This window comes from Dreissena polymorpha, chromosome 6 (assembly GCF_020536995.1).
Source record: "Dreissena polymorpha isolate Duluth1 chromosome 6, UMN_Dpol_1.0, whole genome shotgun sequence".
NCBI classification, from domain to species: Eukaryota; Metazoa; Mollusca; class Bivalvia; order Myida; family Dreissenidae; genus Dreissena; species Dreissena polymorpha.
The window spans coordinates 21,176,519-21,199,525 of record NC_068360.1 but is presented as its reverse complement, the minus strand read 5'-3'; the positions used below and the strand labels follow the sequence as shown (position 1 = coordinate 21,199,525).

At 33.9% G+C, this 23,007-nt stretch overlaps 1 protein-coding gene across 1 annotated transcript in view; it reads left to right on the top strand.

Moving 5' to 3' along the window:
* The window catches only part of LOC127835488 (uncharacterized), a 36,907-nt gene extending 16,739 nt beyond the window's left edge, over positions 1-20,168 (top strand). The window contains exons 4-19 of the mRNA XM_052361931.1: positions 208-314; positions 465-538; positions 2,990-3,151; positions 3,641-3,846; positions 4,166-4,266; positions 7,575-7,703; positions 9,071-9,161; positions 11,880-12,023; positions 12,193-12,313; positions 13,242-13,939; positions 14,992-15,251; positions 15,344-15,487; positions 16,324-16,411; positions 17,078-17,725; positions 19,306-19,544; positions 19,683-20,168. Coding sequence (XP_052217891.1) covers positions 208-314; positions 465-538; positions 2,990-3,151; positions 3,641-3,846; positions 4,166-4,266; positions 7,575-7,703; positions 9,071-9,161; positions 11,880-12,023; positions 12,193-12,313; positions 13,242-13,939; positions 14,992-15,251; positions 15,344-15,487; positions 16,324-16,411; positions 17,078-17,725; positions 19,306-19,544; positions 19,683-20,168 — 3,698 coding nt within the window. The remainder of the gene's footprint in view (positions 1-207; positions 315-464; positions 539-2,989; positions 3,152-3,640; positions 3,847-4,165; positions 4,267-7,574; positions 7,704-9,070; positions 9,162-11,879; positions 12,024-12,192; positions 12,314-13,241; positions 13,940-14,991; positions 15,252-15,343; positions 15,488-16,323; positions 16,412-17,077; positions 17,726-19,305; positions 19,545-19,682) is intronic.
* The last annotated feature ends 2,839 nt before the right edge of the window (positions 20,169-23,007 follow it).

Here is a 23,007-nt window from a genome sequence, read left to right as displayed (position 1 = left end):
GTCAAACATACTAAATTATGAAATAAGCAATGAATTTAGTGCAAACATGTACAAATGTAATAATTAGATAGTAAGTAAAAAATCCCCCAAAAAGGGAAACGCCGCGAAAATTCCCCCTGCTATGTGGAGACTCGCTTCCCCTAAAATGGATTGAGGGCCCTGAATCTTCCATTCGTACATTTTGCAAGTCTTACTTTTTTGTTAAAGCTCGCGTTCCTATTCCTGGATTCAAACACAGACTTGTCCTAAAGGAAATTGGAGGAGATAATGAGAATTCAAAATCTCAGACGCAACTTTTCGGGTCCGTTAAAAATGTGAGTATGTGTATTATGAGTTATATGTGGTAATTTGCCTAATCAGAAACGTGAACACCATGATATACGCATCTCTAAATATATTATAGCTACTTAGTACTCGTTCGTTTGATTTAAACAAAAAAAGTACTTACATCAGCGCTGTTTTAGGAGAAGCTGGCATCACGCGTGAGACACTTTGCTATCGTTCCACTGTTGGCATACCACGATGATCTGTCGATAGGGTAAGATTATGCAAACGGAAACGAAAGAAACGGAAAAGCTTTGTTGATAGATGAGAACGACACTCCGTCGAACTTCTAAAGAAACATTTACGATTTTTATAATGCCTTTCTTATTTATTAACTGATTTTGTTACATTTAGAATCTTCACGAATGTACATATTTGAATATTTTAATCTTTATGCGATTTCATCAACAATTCGAACGAGCATTACTACGCTAAAGCAAAATGTAGCATAAATACACGACGTAAAAGTAATATTTTTTATATTCTTTAAGTAGTTTATTATTTGAACTTCAACTTAACAATTATCAACTCCTAGGTGCAAGGTATAATGTAGGTCAACTCGTTGCTTTGATGACATTTTTATTCATTTATCTCGTCGAGAACCGTAATATCTGATGAATGTCATGGAATGTTCTTCCATTCCCAAATACTCGTCCGTTCAGGTTCTCGTACAATATATTTCTTCATAGAAATGATACAATTGTCATGAATATGTTTAAACAGTTTTAAGTCGGGTTATTTTGATTCAGAGTAAGCTCAGATAGATTGTGAGATGCAATACATGTGTAAATGCAGCCGTTTTATTTGCGTTACAGGTGAAAATGAGTATACTACTTCTACTTGTACTACTACAAATTCTACTTCTACTGCTATTTCTACTACTACTACTACTACTACTACTACTACTACTACTACTACTACTACTACTACTACTACTACTGCTGCTGCTACTACTACTACTACTACTACTACTACTACTACTACTACTACTACTACTACTACTACTACTACTACTACTACTTCTACTACTACTTCTACTACTACTACTACTTCTACTACTACTACTACTACTACTACTACTACTACTACTACTACTACTACTACTACTACTACTACTACTTCTTCGAGCACTTCTACCATTACAATTACTGTTACTACTACTAATAAAACAACACCTACTTGTGATATAAATAATGATGGTGATGATGATACTAATGATGATGGTCTGGTATATGACATTTGCTATTGTATAGCGGTATAGCGGTTCTCTATCCAGTTTGTTCAAATCTTGTGTGTGGGTAATACTGGCTCTGCTCTAATAGTTACATATTTCCCTTAATTGTATATAATGACAAAATTACACATGTTATCATATATAACCATCAAACCAAGCGATTTCGAATACAGTATGTAAAAACATAGAGTGATCTTCGATTTAAATTATTAAAAACTTGACTTTGTGTTCAAAATTTGGCTCGCCTTGTTCGTAACTTGTTTTCGTTATTGTATTACATAAAATCGTCTCTTAGCCAAGATCATTCTTGTATCAGAATAAGAATTCGTGTAAGCGATTCTGGGCTATCTTGGTCCTCTTGTTATAAAACTCATCTATACCATGCGTAATATAATATACACAAATGTGCCAATATTTAATAGACTGTGTTTATGACCACACTTAATCGGTATAAAACTCCCCCCATGTGTTGCAACATTTCTCTAGTTTAACCCTATATAAATTGTTATCAGTAATAATACATTGCATTAAAATACGTATGTTATAAAATAAACGATAGTATTGACACAACTTTGTAAACGAACATGCTTTTTGCCCTTCATTTAGGCGATCATGTCATTGATCAATTAAAATCATCAACACATTCGTGTGTCCTAAAATTGTTAAGCTGCAATTCATAATTATCACCTTGACCTTTCAGCGAGCTCACTGATATTGCATTCGACATATTGACTCGATATTATTAGTGGTTGTATCAATATATTTTGAACTAAAGGTAAAGTCATTGTCCGTGAACGTTCATGCACTTTCACTATATCCATGTAGAAAAAAAATCGTCAGTGTCAACCACTGTCAAAAGTTGTTCTCTCCCAAATTAGCTTTGTGTAATCCGATCAGTTTTGTCATTTGAAATTATATTAAGCACGCACATATAACAAACAATGGTGACAACTTTATATAGTGTTTATTTATTTAAAACATACCTAACATACATAACCCGGTCATATAAATAAAGGCGGACAAATAAATATGAGGTACAATATTTTTAAAAAGTAATTTTTGATATAATGTTTCAATGTTACATTTAATTACTTCACCTCTTGTGCGGACTTAATTGTGCATGACTGCAACGACACACACGAACGCACGAATGAATACGCACCAACGCACGCAGGTACGCATGCACACTCTGAAGTACATGCATACATCTATGTGTGTGTGCGCGCGCGCGTGTGTGTGTGCGGGTGTGGGTGTAAGCGTGCGTGCTTGTGTGTGAGTGCGTTCAAGCGTGCGTGCTTGTGTGTAAGTGCGTTAATGTTAAATTTATATTAATTCACACATCTCCTTTAGAACATCATAACATCCTCTTATTTTAACAGTGACGGTCGTTATTTGATATTATTTTCTATAAATATATCATTAACATTACAGTGTATGTTACTTGATTTCACCGTATTTTGAAAATGGTGATCTGTTCGATGCACTTCGATCCGACAACGGAGACAACGTTCTTCTTGACTGGAAAACAAGACTGAAAGTGAGCTACCAGATAGCATGTGGAATAGACTACATGCATACAAGTAATTCGTTTCGGTATGTCTTCCATTGTCATATTTATATTGACCTCAAATTAAGAACGTGAATTAAAAAACAAACATTTGAAAGCCAATAATCTCTGAACCATATTCGATCTCTTAAGCCGACAGCGCCTCTTGTTCACACTTTTTTTGTTTCCGATTACTGTTTTTGTCGGAATTGTATATAAACAGTGTTTGTTCAAGTCACTACAGTGTACAGATTCTTCCAAATGCATTCACAAAGTGTTCCGAAAGGATTAATTAAGTATACCGACTATTTCGCTTTTTTAATATTGTATGAATGTCTTGTATGCAAGCGGCTCGGATGCATACTGGGAAAGAATATCCATAGAGACACGCACTAACATTGTTTTCCTTTATCCTGCTCACGAAGATGCTAGCTAGTTTTATCAGATGATATCATTGCCAGTAGAGGTCTCAGATATTACTGACCCTGCGTCCAAAGTTTAAGTATTTGTTTTCATATTCTTTATCTTTCAAACAGGGGAACCATTCTACATCTGGACATCAAGTCAAAGAACATCGTGCTTGACAACAAATTCAACGCTAGGTTGATAGATTTTGGCTTGTCAAGGGAGTCAATGACAGGAAGCAATATAACAACAGCGCCTTTAGCAGGAACCGAATTATACCGTCCACCAGGTGTTCACAAAACGAGCCCTTTACTGGATTATTATGCTTTCGGTGTTGGTAAGACTTCAGTAAATTATGTTTGTTATAGTCCAAATTTATATAGAAAAAGCACCACTTACGTATAAAGGGGATGAACTTTCCATCTGATCATGTGTAAGGTGTTTGATTGTTGATATCATTGAAATACACACCTTCTTTACATCTTTTGTTATTGGCTCTTTGCTTTTTTGTCAAATGTCTTAATTTTGATAATTTTCTTTCGCATTTAATTATTTTGTTTCATGACGAGTTCACAGGCAATATAACACATATTAACGTTGACCAGTATGCTTCTTTATTTTGTTAGTTATATATGTGTTATAATTCCTTTTTCCAGTTATTCGGGAAATATTAACCGGCCTAGGTCCTGAGGGACCATGTCGTTCTCAGACACCACTGGGACGGTTGGACATGGTGAATTTTGAAGATGTGATACAGGTGAATGTGTATTTGTAATTTTAATCGTATGGTTTGAAAAAGCTTGTAGGTATGTTAACATGAACTCAATTTTATTTTCGTAACATATTTAAATGTCATTTGGTTGCGCACAATATGATAAATATATATAGAGAGAATACTAGGTTAGCGCTGAATAAAGAGAAGTTTATGTTGCGTGGCTTAGAACGCCGGGAGTGCGAGCCTTGGCGAGCGCTTTCGGTGTTCGAGCCGAGCAACATAAACTTCTCTGTATTCAACGCTAACCTAGTATTATATTTATCCCATTTTTTCAACGTGATATTTACCATAAATAGATCTAATAACCTTAACAATAATTTTAAATCATTCTTAAAAGTGCTTAAAATCTAACGAATGTAACCATGCGTAGTGATAGAGAATGTATTTGTTTTGGTACGCAAATTGGTCTTAACAAATTTTCCACAAAAAACTGTCAAACGAGAAAAAAACATCACCATATGTCTCAATTCAATTTTACGCAGCATGCAAATTGTAACACATTTCGACCGCGAAAAGAAGATTTTATTTATTTTATTTTCGAAAGAAAATGATCAAAATCCAATATTGCGGCGATTGCTCCTGACAAAATGATGTCGACGTCAACATATATGTACATGTAGATTTACACACAGAGTCGTTCTAAAAATAATTAACAAAAAACTATACTCGCCAAATTTGTTCATGGACGCTGCAGATTTTGATGGCGTCTAAATCTAGTCTTCACGTCCTGTAGTTTGTGACCTAAATACAAGATAATCCGTAATAATTATATCAAGCTATGAAACACTTGTTGCAAACGGGTAATTATTACGGAATAGACTTTCTTTGATAAAATAACAAAGACAAAGTTTATTCATCAAAGAAAATACCCTTACGTTTACTTACATCCATAAGCAAAACAATTTGAATAGACTACTGAAATAAAATACACACCATCAGTATGCTCTACACACACAATTTTACATCCAAATGGGCACGCACATTCTTAATATCACAAACACGAATAAGCTAGATCTACATGTAGATCTAAATCCTTCGTTCTACCGGTTCCATCCGAGGTAAGTAGTCCATAGAATATGCACGTTTTCATACTATCATCCAGGATACATTAACACGAAAAAAATGCGCGTCTTCAATGTTTTATTCCCAGACAGCGCATACTACTAGTATAGTAGTTTCGTGTACACCAAAAGATGACATCACAAAACATGACGCAATAAGTATGTCATTTTATGACGCCATCAATCAGCTGATTCATTATACGGATGGCGAAAAATTATGTCCTTAGACTAGATCTAAAGGTTGAAGGTCGTATAATTTTAAAGCTAAAGTTTTCCCGACTCTAGAGATTTCTTATGAAAAAATCATTCAGTGGTAGAATTAAAAGTACGTGCACGCAACAGGTATATTCAACAAGGTGGGAGACAGGCTAGTTTATTCCATAGGGTGTTATACCGTCAATGTCGGTATAAAAATGGGATACAACATCATATCTAACTAGCTTTGAAAAATTAAAGCCTATTTGCGACATTTGACTTGCCAGTACACATATGTGTCAAGTAATTTTGAATATCTTTCCTGATTTACTATCTGGAGTTCCATTGTTCACTATATGAACCATTTCTTTATCTATATCCTGTATTTTGAAGACGCCTACACCAAATTATTGATCAAAGGCAAATACTTCCATAAACGCATGCTACTTTAGACCCAACACTAACACACTATAGGTTACATAAACCTTGAGAGGAAACGTTAATGCCTGTTGTAAATGGGAATGCTAATTAAATTGAAAATATAATATCAATATAATAAATTATACTTAGTTTATTTCTTATTAACCTCGTCATTGTGTTGATGGTTGCCATATTAGCTTGAGGCCGGTGCCTAAAACAGATAACTGCAGCCCAAACATAATATATCGATATCAATTCAATTGAATTCTTAATGAAATTTAAATTATCTTGCTTTATAATATAATGCAGAACATTTGTGATTCAATAGCATAAAAATATTTATTATGATATACAGAAACAAATTTTCTACCGTGTTTAACGAAAACTAATCCACGAAAGGTTAAGCATAGGTCATTACATTGTTTGGGCGTAGACACAATTTAATGCTAAATGGAGTAAATAACTTAGACAATTTTCTTATTTTCACTGTCGGGCTAAAACAGCTGCTCTCCTTTGTTTTCACCTGGAGCATTTTTGTCAATGCGAAGATTGTCTCGATTGTTTCATAGAGCAGGCGCTCATCTAACGCGCTGATTTTCATTTTTTCCTTATTTACATTCAATCTAACTTTAATTTAAATATTGAAGACTATTTTTATTAAATAAATTAATTAAAACAAAACATTAAACGGGCCTTAATCGTTTCTTAATTGCCAAAAATATTTGCATTAATGTGTATATGCGCGTTTTCTGGAAGTCACTATGGTCTGGATTTTACTAGATTTAATCTTCAATTAGTCGTGTATTACCAATGTATAAATCCCATCAGGTATTTAAGTTAACAGTTGCGGGTAAACTAGAAAGTCGAACACTACGTACCATCCGTGATTTTAAAATGGCGTCCACAGGCTGTCTACTGGTTTGTGCTAATTTCTCTCTGTTTTTTGACGCTATAAAAATGAACTACAGTTCCCTAAAAGGTGAGCACAACGGCGTAGGATTACAACTATTAGAAGTTGAAAATGTTTTTAGTTGGTGTGTATGATGCACCAAAATAGGAAGTATATATTCGCTGCTTTGTGCATATCCCGAAAAAAATACTACAACAAGGTTCCTTATGTCCTTCATCAGTACTTTGTTTTCGGATAATATCAGAACGTATATTATTTCGGTGAAGTTTTATCTAAAGCATTGGAATTGTGTGGATTAAGTGCATATTTGTGTTTTCGCTCTCAAGATCCATTTGTTTAGGGTTTTATTGCTTTTTGATTATAAAAACGACATTGTATAATAATTAGCCCATTCAACAATTTGACAAGACATGGAATTCAACATCGATTGATAAACATGCACATTCCTGATTGTTAATAGCAGGAAAAATATGAACTTCATCCACGTACAATCGCGAAACAAGCAAATCAGATTTCCGTTATTGTGCTTGAACGTTAATGTTTTGTCTTAATCTCATTAAGTGATATTAAACCCTTACACGAGAACACCTTCGAATATGATTATGTGCAGGAATGTTAAAACTAAGGTATAATATTTAGTAGCTAAACACAAACGATCATGAACACAATAGTTATTATAATTATATTTCTTTGTCATGTTTTAGAGACGCATATGGACAATTGATTATGTCTGGAAGAGTGTGTCCAGTATAGCAAGTCAATGCATATCTAGCGTAGATGATGACGAAACAAGTGGCCAAATATCATCAGCTTTAATACGCACATCATTGAAGGTGAGAATCTTATACTAAACACATAGTTATACTAAACGTTGCCACAACCCGCAATATTTAATATTTTAAACTAATTTGTTGTGCGGATTAAGAAGCTTGAAATAATAGTTTGAAACATATAAAATTACTCGGTTGGGTGTTGTTTACGCATCTCACGTATTGGTAGTATTTTAAACTCACATGAGCACGAAGAATGGTAAGTTATTGTGGTCAGTCCATGTCCGGCATTGTGCGACGTGTGTCGTATAAATGTCGTATGTCCTGAACTTATAGCTTTGTATTGCTCATGAGGTCATAAAAGTCATCCAAGTTTTATAAAAGTTGATCAAAAGAGCTATCTCAATCATTTATTGGATTAAGATTCATTATAACGTGCGTCAAAAACAAGGTCTGTTAGTTTAATCTTATAAAAACATTGGTACAACTGTAGTAGCCTCAGTTATGACTCCATCTTTATGAAACGTATTGCGGCATTGTCTTGACCATATTAAGGCCGAGTTCGAGTCTGGGTAACGTGCATCCAAAAGCACTTCTCAATGTAAAATTTAAAATGAAAACATGTTACAACTTAAGAGGCCACGTGTATGAAGTAATCTTGATAAAATTTAGTCAGAATATTTATCATGACACTACCTAGGCCGCGTTCAACTCTGGTTTGTCAAAAAAAGTAACAACGTTAAGTCTAAGAAAAAGGTTGTTAATTCTCTAGAGCTCATAGTTATGATTCAACCTTGTTGAATCTTGGAAAGAATGTTCATGTAATCACTAAATCTTATTAACGAGCTTCCGAAAACTAGGTCACCAAGTCAAATCTTAGAGAAAGATTGAAGTTACATTCATGACACAATCTTGATTACAATTGGTTAGAATAGTTATCTTGGTAATATCTAAGTCTAGTTTGAATCTACGACAAAATATCTGAGTCACCTGGTAAAATATTAACAAAAACGTGTTACAACTATACAGGCAACATTTTCGATTCAGTATTATTGAAACTTAGAATTTTTATCTTGAAAATATCTAGTCCGTTTTTTAATGTGAGTCAACTTGCTGAGTTTACATGGGCCACAAAATAAATCAATAGGTCAAGTATTCAACAGTTGGAATGCCTTGAACTCATGCGAGCACTTTAGGGCCAGTATAAACCTCTTGATACAATGTACTTGTTAAGTACGTACATAAATATGATTTTCAGAAAAAATAACAACTCTTAAAAAATGTATTCGATAGTCCGCGTTCATCAATTATTGTGTATGTTCTAAACGTGTTTTCTTTCTTCCATTATATATATTGAGAAAATAAGATTTTCATTGCAGCTGTTGTTAATAAAAGCACGTAGATAAATTGTTGTCTTACTTTAATTACAGTCGATTTTAATCAAAGAATCAATACAAAAGTGGTCGGTCTTAGATGACAATAACTGCGAAATATGTATAGTTAATGGACAATTGGAAAAAGGTTAGTAATTGATTGCATTAACTATTGAGTTATCATTCAATGTCTTTGATACAAGTATGAAGCGTATTTGGTGATAATCTGTGAATTAATGTTAGATGTGTATGGTTTTATTGTGCGTAATTTCAAGAACTTGGCATATATAAAATAAATAAGCAAGGTCTTGGACAAAAATATAATCATGTTATTAAGATGGACCTCATGGGAAACCATATCGTTTGGCTTGTTATCAAACTTGATATCCTTTCTATCAGACATATCCGTGATAATTGGTAAATAGTATGTTAGAAAACCTGAAACGGCAAATGGTTGCATTTATCATAAGAAGGGACAAGAAATCTGACGATCCAGTCGCGATTCGATCGGTATTAAGAGTTTACCACAATTTTACGTCAACAATTTCAATTAACATTTATGTAAAAACGATTAAAAAATTACGAGTTAAATCTCTCTTGTTTGCACTCTATAAGCTAAATTTATGTCTCACTCATGATTTAACTTGGTCATAATATTTTTTCTTGACAATATCTATGTTAAGTTCAAATCTAGGTCAACATTTTTATATTGACATTTACTGTGCTGAGTTTGACTCTAGACCACGTGCGTCCAAAAACTATGTCAACGGATCACATCTAAGAAAAAGTGTTTAGCCTTTCTAAAAAGGCAACACGTATTATTCAATGCTGATTAAACTTGATCAGTGTATTTATCTTTGCACTACCTAGTTTCTATTTGAATCTAGGTCACGTGCATTAAAAGGTCATCATGTCAAATTGTATGAAAGTCGTGTTACCACTAAAGAGATCAGATTCATAAATAAATCGTTATAAAACTTAACCAGATTGTTAATCTTGACAATATATGGGCCGAATACGAATCCAAGCCACCTGCGTCAAAAATATGGTCATCAGGTCGTATCTAAGGAAAGCTGTTTTATAATTCTAGAATCAACACATATAACTCTTGACTCAATCTTGATGTTACGTTGTCAAAATGTTTATCTGGACAATATCTAGGACTACATCGAAACTGCGTCACGTGTGTCCAAAACCTAGGTCAAATGTAAGAAAAAATCTTGTTACCTGGTCAAATTACGTAGAAACGATGTTAAAACGATTTTGTTGACGAAAGCTAGGCCGAGCTCAATATGGACTCCGTACGTTTCAAAACCGTCTGACTAGGTCACCTGGTAAAATCGTATATTTCTTTTTAAGCGCTAGAGCAAAAAGTCAATCTTGATGAAACTTGACCAAAATGTTTATTTTCATAAAATCTAGGCCCAGTTTGAATCTTTATCATGTTCGTCAAAACAAAACTAGGCCAACAGGTCAAATCTCAGAACTTTCTTGTTACGACGATAGCGTTCATATATATTTCTGCCTGTTTATCTTGACAATGTCAATGGCGGGTTCTAATCTGGGACAGATTTTGCTAAGACTAGTTCACCATGTCAATGCTCTAGAGACCATATTTATGACTCAATATTAATGAAACTTGACCATAATGTATATTTTAACAATTTTTTACCTAAGTTGAAATCTGGGTCGCTAGCGTTAAGAAACTATATAATCACTTTACGGGCAACAGTTATGACTCAAGCTTGATACAACTTGGTCTGAAGGTTTATATCTTAATAATATCTAGGCCCAGTTTGAATTTGGGTCAGATGCGTATTAAACTGGTTACCGGTAAAAACCAAACACATGTTACCTCATAAGGGCCACAGTTATGACTCGGTATTGATGAACCTTTGTCAGAATATTTATCTTAACAGTTTATAGGCCCGGTTTGATCTGGGTTAAGCGTGATCAAAAACTAGATCACCTGGTCAAGTCTTCAATATTTGGTGTCCCAAAACTAATGAGAGCTCTTTGTGGCTATAATGACCGTCTTGTTATTGTAAAAAAAAGTGTTCTCAATTCTTGAGATAATTACCCTGGGATATATCCCCGTTTCTATTTTCATGGATAGGTGTATTGCTAACATGTTCCAGACCGTCTTCTTGTTCAAAGACACAATTGAGAATGATATTGTGGTAGTATGCCCCCCTTCCCTAGTTAATTTGTTCCACACCAATTGTGCATTGCACTCTTGTAAAACATCGTCTGAATATTTAGGGGTTTTGTCTAGATGGAGACCTTTAAAATAAAACAAAACCGGCAATTATTTACATGTTTTTACAGACAAATCCATCTCAGGTAAATAATAACAGGAATAAGCACGTTCTAATTTGAACCGGCTTTGAACAGTAGTGTTAAATTTGTACACAAATAACGATGAAATCATAAAATCATTTGAAATTTTATTATTTGGTATGCTTTTGTTTTCATTTTAAACATTTATCATTGTTGAAACAAGCTTTAATAATATATTGCGTCGAGAACTTTAACATGTTCCAATATATAATAATATCCTTTAATATTCAAAACAATTTTCAGTTTTTAAACTGAAACGGCATAACACATATATAAGTATTGTGTTCGAGATAAGCCAAATTGAACGTTTCCAAAAGATACAAGAGTCCGTTATTTTACAGCGCATAGACGCTTGTTTTGCTGCCAATTACTTTGTATTTCAATAATGCTTCTAATTTGGTTTTAAATTTAGTGTGATTAAAAACAAGTAAGTAAGAATGGATGGAAGTAGGAATTCACATAAAATACCAGACTAACACATGAATGTAATCATATTGTCAGTAGACGTTCTAATATTGTATTGCAGAAGATATTTCCTTTCGCCGAATATCAGAAATAAATCATTCTAACTGCGCAACAAAAATCAAAATATGTTGTGCCTGCATGAGGAATTCGTACATAAATCCAGTAAAGTGTCAGGAGTGCGATAACGAGATCAAATCTATCATAGGTAAATCCAAAATTCAACACACCTTCTTGGCTTCAGTATACCATGTATTTGATATGATTAACGTATTGGTTATTATTCTGTAAACATTCACATTAGACCATTAAATGCATTAGACTTTAATTGACGTTTCTCTTGATTTGAAATTCATCACTTAACAACACTAATTCAGGAGATGGATGGGGCGCCATTTTAATAGCTGGATTCGACGAAGACAACGATTCGTTTCGAAATGATGTGATGATGTTTGCACAAGCTATATCATCGAAAGTTCTACCATCGATGTGTGTAAGGTAATGTCCCTCTTCTTATCAATATTAAGCATTATGCTCATTAAAAATAATCATTCTTTGTTTATAATTTGATCAAAATGAAACACGGGTCATTACTTACATATTCTAAAAGCAATGGGGCTCTGTTTTATTTTAAATTAATGTGAAGCCACAAATAACCTACCTTAATGTGTTTCAAATAAAAAGTAATAATAAAAAGTATAAATGCTGTCTGAAAAGATTGGCGTAATATATTTCATAACATGATTGTCAATCCGTATTTAATAAATAAATATAAAAATATATTTATATAAATAAATAAATAAATTTATATATATAATCATTTTTGCAAACTAGACAGGCATGATATTGGAAGAATTTATGTCTTTTCTATTTTCCTGTATTGAAGACTATCTAAATACTTAAGACTTGAAAGAAAGCAGTAAAAGCCATGTCAACTAATGTATGTATTGCAAATATTTGAAGAAATATAAATGGTGTAGGGCATCAAAGCATTTTTAGGTACAATAGAAGCTCAATATTTAACATAATGTATGCATTTTCTGTTGTTGAATATGCCTCCATTTGAAAAAAGCGGTGTATAACAGTTGCACTGTCTGTGCATCTGTGTATCTTCGCGTCAGTGCGAGCGTCCTGCTCTCCATGTCATTCAGGAAAGTATTGTCTCAGCCATAATTTCGCAATAATTAAAGATTATTTGCAGTAAATGTTAACCACCATAAGACAATCTATCACGTGTAACACCCGTCTTTTCACCTCATCTGTCAAAGTCACTACGGGTCAGTACATAAGAGCCAATTCATAAAAAAATATTAAACCGTTATATCTTCACTTTACTACCTTTCCCATCCAACTTTTATTGGAGCATACACAATTGTTACTGTGAAATATATCAGTTAAATGCACGTTTGTCATGTTATATGTCTAGCACTGTGATCACAATTGATTCGACAACGCAAACATCAAAACCTGTGTCAGTCCGGATTGATGATGCATTTAAGACGATTATGAGACACAATGTTCACACGTTGGTGTTTCTCTACTCAGGACACCACGGCAACGACGGATTTAAAGTTGGCATGAATGAATATGTCAGCATGCAACACATTAACAGAAAAATACAAGAATGTACACACGTTGAAAAAGTCATAGCATTCGTGGACTGTTGCCAGCCAGAAATATTCAGAGTAAAAGAAGAACGACGTCTCATTCAATTTAACGCAACTGCGAGTACGGATACGGCCATATCTTTACGAAACGAAGGAAGTCCGTTTACGAAGTTGTTGGTACAGGCTTTCACGATGAAAGCTTCAGGTGGCAAATGTGCTTTGCCGCATTGTGAATGTCGCATAGAGGGACCCTTTATAACAATAGATTTATTATCGCATTACATTGAGATACACAGACAAAACGGACTTCTACGTGGCATGGAACCTGACAAGAGCTTGATCAAAATTAATTGGCAAAATGAATGCCTTGCCTACAATTACTCATACAAAGTGGCATTTCGTTTCGACATTGTACTTCCTGAACCGTTTACGTCAAAACACACATACGAGGTTCTGGCAACAACTGTGAACGACTATGATGCCCTGATACAAACGATCCTATTTCCGAGATTTGCTGGTAGGAGAAGATTTACTGTTTACTAAATTTAAAGTTTAATAATAAAGCAAAATAACACTTATTTATTTATGTTGTATGATTTCTTGCTGAATCAAAATGTAATTACCAGGCCGATTGTTTATACAATCAACAGTATGTTTTCAGTTAAAATAGCTTAAGCCATTTGATAATGCAGTTGTTTTCTTCTTAAATCTGAAGGTGTTGCATGAAATAGTATTTATACTATTTATTTCAAATCAAATGTTAATGACAAGCTCAGTTAAATGTTTGTTAACTGCATTGCAATTTTATAATACGATGCTTAAGTAAATCCTGTTAAAGAACATTTGAGCAGTCGGGGCCAGAAATTTTAAATTTGTAATTTAAAAACGAAACGTACGGACAATAAAAGTTGCTTCTGTTCTTTATCAACAAGTGTTAAATGTTTCCTTTAATGATTATATATTGAGTAATGCAATAGTGCTGGCTTGAATAGATAACCGCTGATCATGTAGGGTAATTGACGATATTGTTCTGTGAATGTGATTTTGATTTATGCAAGCGTGTATTTTCTGGGCAAAATGAATTTTCCGTTTTAAAATTAATGTTCATATAAGTTTCATTACATAACCTCACATTTGCGTTCAAGAACCGTGTATGATCTATTCCTGTGTAACCATTGATTTATTTTTTTTTAATAATAAAAGTTGAATTATATACAAAAACAATTATGAAGTTTCAATATAATTAGCAAATACACTTGTATTTATATTCATTACAGATATATCAAATAGTTATCTTTTCAGACAGAGTAATTGTACCCTAGAAATTCAATTGAAGTTGCCTGTACTGTCTCATATTGCCATAATTAAAATTATTTTAGTTTCTCTTTAGATTCGACGTTAATTTTTTTTAACACTGACTTTGTTTAAGGAACAAACGTATATACATTGTGAATTCAAAAATACCACCAATATCTGTGTGATAAAGCGTGTACAAAACTTTGCAATTTGCTTTAAAATGTTCACGCTTATAGTTATGTAGTCATACACGTTTAATTTCAAACATTGCAGACTTATTGGGAGAACAACTTAATGTGCATCAAAAGTCAATGTCACATGCAGACAAAAATGCCGATTGCTTGTGCATTGTTTATGATACGGGTCCCAAATGTTGTGAAGAAGTAGACAACATTGAAAAACTTGTGCTTGCTTGGAACTCGAAGCGTTTGTTGTGCTGCAAGCTACGATTCTCACTGACAGGCAATTGTCATAAACCGTCCGGTTTTTTCTTGAAAAACGGTAAATCTGTCAAGGATTGCATGCACGAAAAGGTAATATATTATGATATATTAAATTAGGTTAAAGGCCATGAATGCTTGATTATTATTGTAAATTACAAACAAAATGTTTGCGTGTTTTCCAGAAAGAATTTGAGTTGACAGAAATGGAGAGTTTCATAAAGGATTTACAAGATAAAAGGAATAAGTGCGACACTGACACAGAACAAGCGTTAACCGTTTTCATTTCAAACATGTCTTCATTTATTCATGGCTGCAAATGGAACAAGGTATATCAATAAGTGTTACGAAATTGCTGTATGCACTTATTTTTTCCATGAACCATGTCCATTCCTATGAACCGGTTTGCTTAAAAACGTGACATTCAGAGATGTATGGAGAAACAAATATGCCAACAGCTGTGTATATTTTATATTCTACTCCATAAGAAGAATTGAGGTCGCATTTAAACGTATATGCCCAAACATAATTCAGTTAATGTGGTCATATTAAAACCATATTTTCCAGACTTAGTTTATTAACGTTCTTAAGCTGACACCATTCCCATCTATTGAGAAACAATTTCAACCAGTTGAGAACATTGAAAAGAGCAATGACAAAATTAACAATATCCCTCCGCCTATGGCGGGGGATAAAAATGTCAACTCGCCTATAAAACATCTCAATAAAATGGTTCTTAGGTTCTTAGGAATAGTCATTAGTGAGTGATAAAAAACTTTGAACATGTTGAAAATCTTTACAAAAACCAATTCTTGGATATCATTGATTAATAATTTAATATGTCTAAAGTACATGTGAATATGGTGGAGGTGAAATACTTCGATTTCTTTTCACCGCCACCAATTTTACGTTGGCCGTTTAAGGTAGAAGCCATTTTTCTTCGTATAACTACCGCACATGTTAAACATTTTCCCGTAATTAACTTTCAGTTTCTTAGAATTCGGTATTGTCAGAAATCATAACGGAGTGAAAGTCAATATAAAACCGAAATTATATTAATATGTATGTTATGTTACGGCAATTGTACCGCATAAGTGACTCTAGAACGGTAGTGATTTGCAGAGTGAGATATTGCATTTGTATGATTCTATTGTGTTTCTTTCAGCTGAAGCATCAAAGAATACAAATTCGCTTCATTGATCTCTTTGATGAATGTACAAGCTGCGTGGTTCAACTTTTGCTCGTCAATCCAGGTACATTTTACATGAGTTGTGCGTTGTTTTAAAGCTGCCCGCTACATATAACGAACATTACGCATAGCGAAAATACCAATTAAATCGAGTTTGTATTTAAAAAAATTCTTAAAATAACATTGTCATGCATTGTCTAAACACTTCCAAGGATTTGTTTGAACGCATTATTTTACAGAGTTTTGGAACTCTTTGATTGTTTCGAAAATACCTCGCGGTCGTAATTTACCAAGCAATTACACTTCAGGAGTCACCAAGCTTACATGCGATACGTTCATAATTACAAGTGTTTTAACTAGCGTCTCGGATAAAGCATTTGACTCCCACGCAGAAAAGTCTGTTCAATTTCGAAATTCGGCCAAATTTATTTTCAATATTTTTATTTCAAATACATTTCAAATTATAAAGAGCTCCATAAATTAACGTAAATCAACAAAATTGTTTAAATACCACTACACTTATGTTTAGTATCCTTTAGAAATCCAATGTGGCACAAGCGACCTACCCAATGTATCTCATAATATACCTGAACGTCTTAGTCTATTATGAAAATTGCTGTTCATAAAAGTCGTTAAATTTGATATTATTTGTATTATTATTATTATTATTATTATTATTATTATTATTATTATTATTATTATAATTATTATATATATATTACTGTGGTAGTGGACATGAATGGAATGGACAAATGCTCGGAGCATGGTAAAGGATTCGAGTTTTACTGTGAAGATCATTTCAAGCTCTGCTGTACTACCTGCGTTATAGCACACCGGAAGTGTGACAAATTGGATGACATAGCCAGCATTTCAAGGCAAAAATTAGCACAGCTGCACGGATTGAAACAATCCTTGTTAAAATTGAAATCCGATGCTGACGCTATTGTTGCCGAATGTAAGCAGTCAGAAAAAGAGTTGAATGCATCAGTTGAAGACGTATCCAAAGATGTCAACGAAATGACAGATCGAATGATAAAACTCTTTGACGCTGCGAAACAAGAATTGCTTACCGAAGCAAACGCTTTAAAGAGTGAAGAAGTGAAGAGACTTAGTATAATGCAATCTGTCTCTACAAAAATTATGGAAGAAATAAATCAACTGTTTCCAATGTGGTCTTCTATTGCAGACCTAGGTTCACCTCAGCAAATGTTTATATTATCTAAACAGGTTGAGGAGAAAAATAAAAATATCGAATCCATAATAAAAGAACAACGAATTACGCACGTTTCATCAAAAGTGGCATTGTCGTATACGGGAAAGCTGTCGTCGATTCTTGAAATGGGAAAACAATTCATGAAAGTGAATTTGGAACGAAAAGGTATTTATTTTAAAATTAATTCTGTGTACACGTTATTATAACCATGTAAAATTAGGTGATACAATTCTGGTTTTTGTAAAGCAAAATAATATGAAGTTACAATCTAAACATATTAACCTTCAATTATAAAGATAGTTCTTTCGATTTTTTTTATATAAGAACTAGTTTGATGTTGCATGATCCCTCCATCGAGTATTACAATAGATTGTGTATATATTTAATACATTTTTCGCAGCTGACCTACAGATATGAAAGTAAACACGTTAGACCACTAAGCTCAACATGTATCGACTCTTAACAAACTGTACTTGTATTATTCCCATGTCTCATCCGGAAATAAGTCAAACCCGTTTAAACAGGACACGGAAAGTAATGTTAATAAACCATCTGCACGTATATTGTATCATTCCGTGTACTTTTGTGTGTGGATGAACGCATGTTGCTATGTATCTGAATCTGACGAGCAATATTTGTGCGCCGAGAGTTAATCAGTATGATCGGATTATTTTGCAACTTTTACTGATTATGGTAATACGGCGGCGTCGTTAAAAAAAACTAAAATCGCGTGGAACGGTGCGTATCTACCCCCAATCACATCAGTGTGTTGAGTCTGTTATAATACAACTACGAACTTCTTAAAAAATATCCATTCTATAATAATGGTTTTATTGTTTAGAGAAAGCAACATAAACTTTAAAAACTACCTCACAAGTACACGTTTCGAGCTGTACTCGCATTCTCTCGGAAAGTATATAATAACTTGAATTTGGCATATTTATATAAAAAAGTATTTTCATGCAAATGGATGTATTATTTAATAAACACAAAGCTTATCAAACCAACCGTCGTCTTGGATGAGGCATCGGTGCCCTCGCCGAGAATATGTCGTCTTGGATGAGGCATCGGTGCCTTCGCCGAGAATATGTCGTCTTTTACGGCGAGCTGAATGCACATGCTGCATTGTAAGCAACACTGTCCATGGATATTCGTGAAATACATTAACGAATTAATATACAAAAGTGAATAGTAAAACGACTTTGTGATCACATGCAAATTACTTATAAAGTATAAATTCAATAGACTCAAGTATACATTTCATCAAGCGTAAAGTGTTATTTTTTTACGAATTGATCCAGTTCATAAAGCATTGATAGTTATCTTAATGTATATATATATGTCAAGAATCCCGTTTCCGTTGGTCGATAGCTCGCAACAAAAACTTCTATACATTCAACACTTAGCTGATAGTCTTGATGCAAAGTCTAAATTATTGGAATTTCGCACATGGCGCATTTAAGCCGATTAGTCTTCTACGTATGAAAAATAACTACATCTTGCATATTATTATTAAATGGCATGATTAAATGCTGTTACCATACATCATCAAGACACCAGTTGATTTACATGCGAACACTATTCAATCGAAATGTCAGCTACATCCTTGCAAAACCACATTCACTATTCATAATAATAGTGTGTTTAGCTCATACAATTAAAGCGCGTCGTAGGTTGACTTACCCCACGTGTTACTAATATAATTGAAAGGGAAATAGTGAGTCCATATTGTACTTTGTATTCAGGAAATCCCAGTTCCATCAGTTCACTATCCCAGTCGAGGCCAGTCACCCTGGAGCTGATCGTGTCATTGAATCTACCAAAGTCTGAAGATAATGAAAACGAACCTTTGCTCTCTGGACTAGACTTCCTGTCGGACGGAAGACTGGTAGCTGTGGATAACCAGAACTGCAAATGTATGATACTTAACGAAGGGCTGAGGAGACTCGGAACACCATACACGTTCAAGTTATCCCCCAAAGATGTAGCAGTTTTGTCTAATAGTGAAATAGTAGTGACAAGTTTTAAATGTTTACTTTTTTTATCAGTGAGTTCAGACAATGTCATCTGTCTGACTAGGCAAATTACAACATCGTTGAATTTCTTCTCTATATGCTGCAAGACGCCAACACAAATGGTCGTGAGTACGATCGATGATATCCGTAATGTTAGAATGATATCTGTGGACGGAGTTGAGACGGACTTTCAGCAAGTGGAGTTTCCAAATAAGACGTATAAATTAGGTGATAGTTCGAGTACGTATGTCCAGTCCAAGAACACGTTAGTACTGACTGACAAGCGAGCTCACACAGTGTACATGTACAACACTGTGAAGGGCACGTCTAGAGCAGTCACTAATGGGAACATACAGAAACCACGTGGTGCCTGTGTCGGACCAGGTGATACGGTCATGGTGTGCAATGAAAACATGAACTCCGTTGTGCACCTGACTGTAGACGGTGACTTCCTGTGTACATACCCCGTGGATATGGAGTTCCCGTTAAGCATATGTGTGTCTAGGGATAGGACTAGGCTGGCGGTGTCCAACAACGCTCAAGGTGACACAAAACTTCATCTATATAAAATACTACCCACACTCATTAACTAGAATGTGATCACAGATCAGCTGCTATCTGTGTGGTCATTGAACTTCATCATTGATCAGCAGTTGACGGTTTGTTGAAGTATGTGTTTAATCAAAGGACGGTTACAAATACATTGATGTAAATGATTTTAATAAATTTGTACTAATAATAGTAATAGTGACAGTATTATTCATAATAGTGTCGTTAACAAAAGGAATGTACACATACAATTATTTTGAAGAATTACGTGTCATTTACACAATATAATATTTAAATGCAATGTACAAACGCACACATTGTGCGAAATTGCTGATTTGAATTTAGCTGTTTGCTCGCGCATTGTTTTAACATTTCAACAATTTGACCATCATCGGCTAGACGTCAGGCAAAATTACGGTATAATAATAAATGATTGTATAGCTAATGCTTAACTTTTATTTTTAGTTACCAAAGGTATATCTTTATCGTAACTTCAACTGAATTTCGATATTTTACTAACTTGAGTACAAAAATTTGAATAACCCAAAAATGTATCCACTTTATTTATTTAAATGAAAAACATACTATGAAGTCATGGATATAACTCAAATGTTTGATTGAATCGTTTCTTTTTGCCCCTTAACGTAGTTCACAATATGTTACTGTATGTACGCTTATGTTCTATTAACACAAATATTTATGTGCATGTCTACTTTGCATTCTTTCAAATACGTCATACTATTTTTGCTTCTTTGCTTTATACGTAGTGGACACGAACGGTTTTGACACTAAACGGGATACTAGGTATGTGAATTGCAAACAAAATTTCAATAACTTATATACGTATTGACCAAGCTTCAATAATTCATTTAAATAGTTTTAACCTTTGAAAACAGAGCTTGTTTGGATCAACGCATCATTACTCACGATCATAGCGAAAAACATTTTTATTAGATATCAACTATTCTTTGTATTTATATTGTTAAATTAAATGAATCCCTTACTTTTTAAAGTATTACTCAACTCACTATGCATTTTATGTGCTATTGTTTGGGTGTCCAATATGAAAACTTATTTATATTCCATGCACTACTTCAAAAAATAGGGAATTCATTTGAAATGTCTGATAAATGTTATACATTATTGCCTTACTTATTACAGTATCGTCTTTACATGACATTTGCATAATGTTTTATCTTATGGGATTACTCTAATATATCAAAATCGGAACTGCATAACATTGTTAGCCCGTTTTATATTACATTTTTGTCTTCCTTGTTAAAATGAGTTCATTTCCAAGCACAACAAATGCATGTGAGTGATCTAATTAGAAAATTCTGAAATATTAATTTTGAGAATCGTCTAAATCAATGCTATAATTAAGTACAACATAGTTTAAATTATTTCCATGAATATTGCTCCATTGTTTGAATGACGTTTCACGAAATTATATTCCACCATGCTTTTAAGCAAATGGGCCGTGCTCTGTGACAAGGGGGTATAATGCATGTGTGTAAAGTGTTGTCCCAGATTATCCTGTGCAGTCCGCACAGGCTTATAGGGGAGGACACTTTCGGCTTTAATGATATTTGTCGTTTAAAGAAAGTCTGTTCTTAGCAAAAATCAAGTTTAGGCGGAAAGTGTCGTCCTTTATTAGCCTGTGTGGACTGCACAGGCTCATCTGGGACGACACTTTACGCACATGCATTACAACTCCTTTTCACAGAACACGGCTCAAATACTTAATTATGTAATATGTACACAATATTATGGTTGGCGAGTTATGCAATAATAAATTGTAATGGATCCATGTGCAACCATTGGTTTTACATTTAGTTTTTTTTATAACGAAAGAATAATATTTAACATAATACAACAAACGTCGATCTCACATTAATGAACATTGTTCATTTATTGTTTAGCATTTCCACATCATTTATAGCAACTAAATCAATTTAAATAAAACAAAATAGTATACTTTTGTTTCGTAAGTACCCATAACAATATAAAAACAATACGAAACAAGATGTGTTTGTGAAACACTATGTCCCCCCATATATTTGACCTTTGACCTTGAAGGATGACCATGACCTTTCACCACTCAAAATGTGCAGATGCATGATATACATATGCATGCCAAATATTAAGTTGCTATCTTTAATATTGCAAAAGTTATGGCCAATGTTAAAGTTTGACGCAAACAAACAAACCAACAAACAGACAGGGCAAAAACAATATGTCCACCAGTATAGACTGGGGGACATTAAAAGATCATGAACAGATTAAGCTGTTTTGCTTAATACGACATAGACGCACCAGATTTTACAAAATATTGTCTTTTTTGAGTTATTTTGTCCTTAAACACATCCAGGGTTCCCGCTGTCGATCGCCATTGGCGCCAATTGCGACAAAATAAAAAATCTGGCGACAAAATTTCGTAAATGGCGATTTTAAAAAAATCGGCATTTTTCTGCGTTCATATTTTCTTAAAATGACAAAAGACGCTGTGTTTACCAGCCGCTTTACGGCAGTCGCAATACTATAGATTTCCATGGTGTAAGGGATACAGCTATAATCAATGGAGCGTGGTGCTGACTGCCGACTACCGCAAAGTGGCATGTTATGGTGATAATTGCGATTATCTGGGGTGTTGTTGCAAGTTATCTTAATTGGTCGGCAGTTTTATTGCTTCAGAGATAAGGCAATATTGAAATATACCGACTTTGCGCTTAAATGTGAAGTGTTTGTCACAGTGTTCGAAGCAGATTCAAGACCGTTAAATTGACAACAATGACAATCAAAAAGGTCAGTATCGATTGTTTTTAGAAAAATCGGTGTAATTATAGAAAATAGTAAAACATTTTACGTGTATTGGTTCTATTT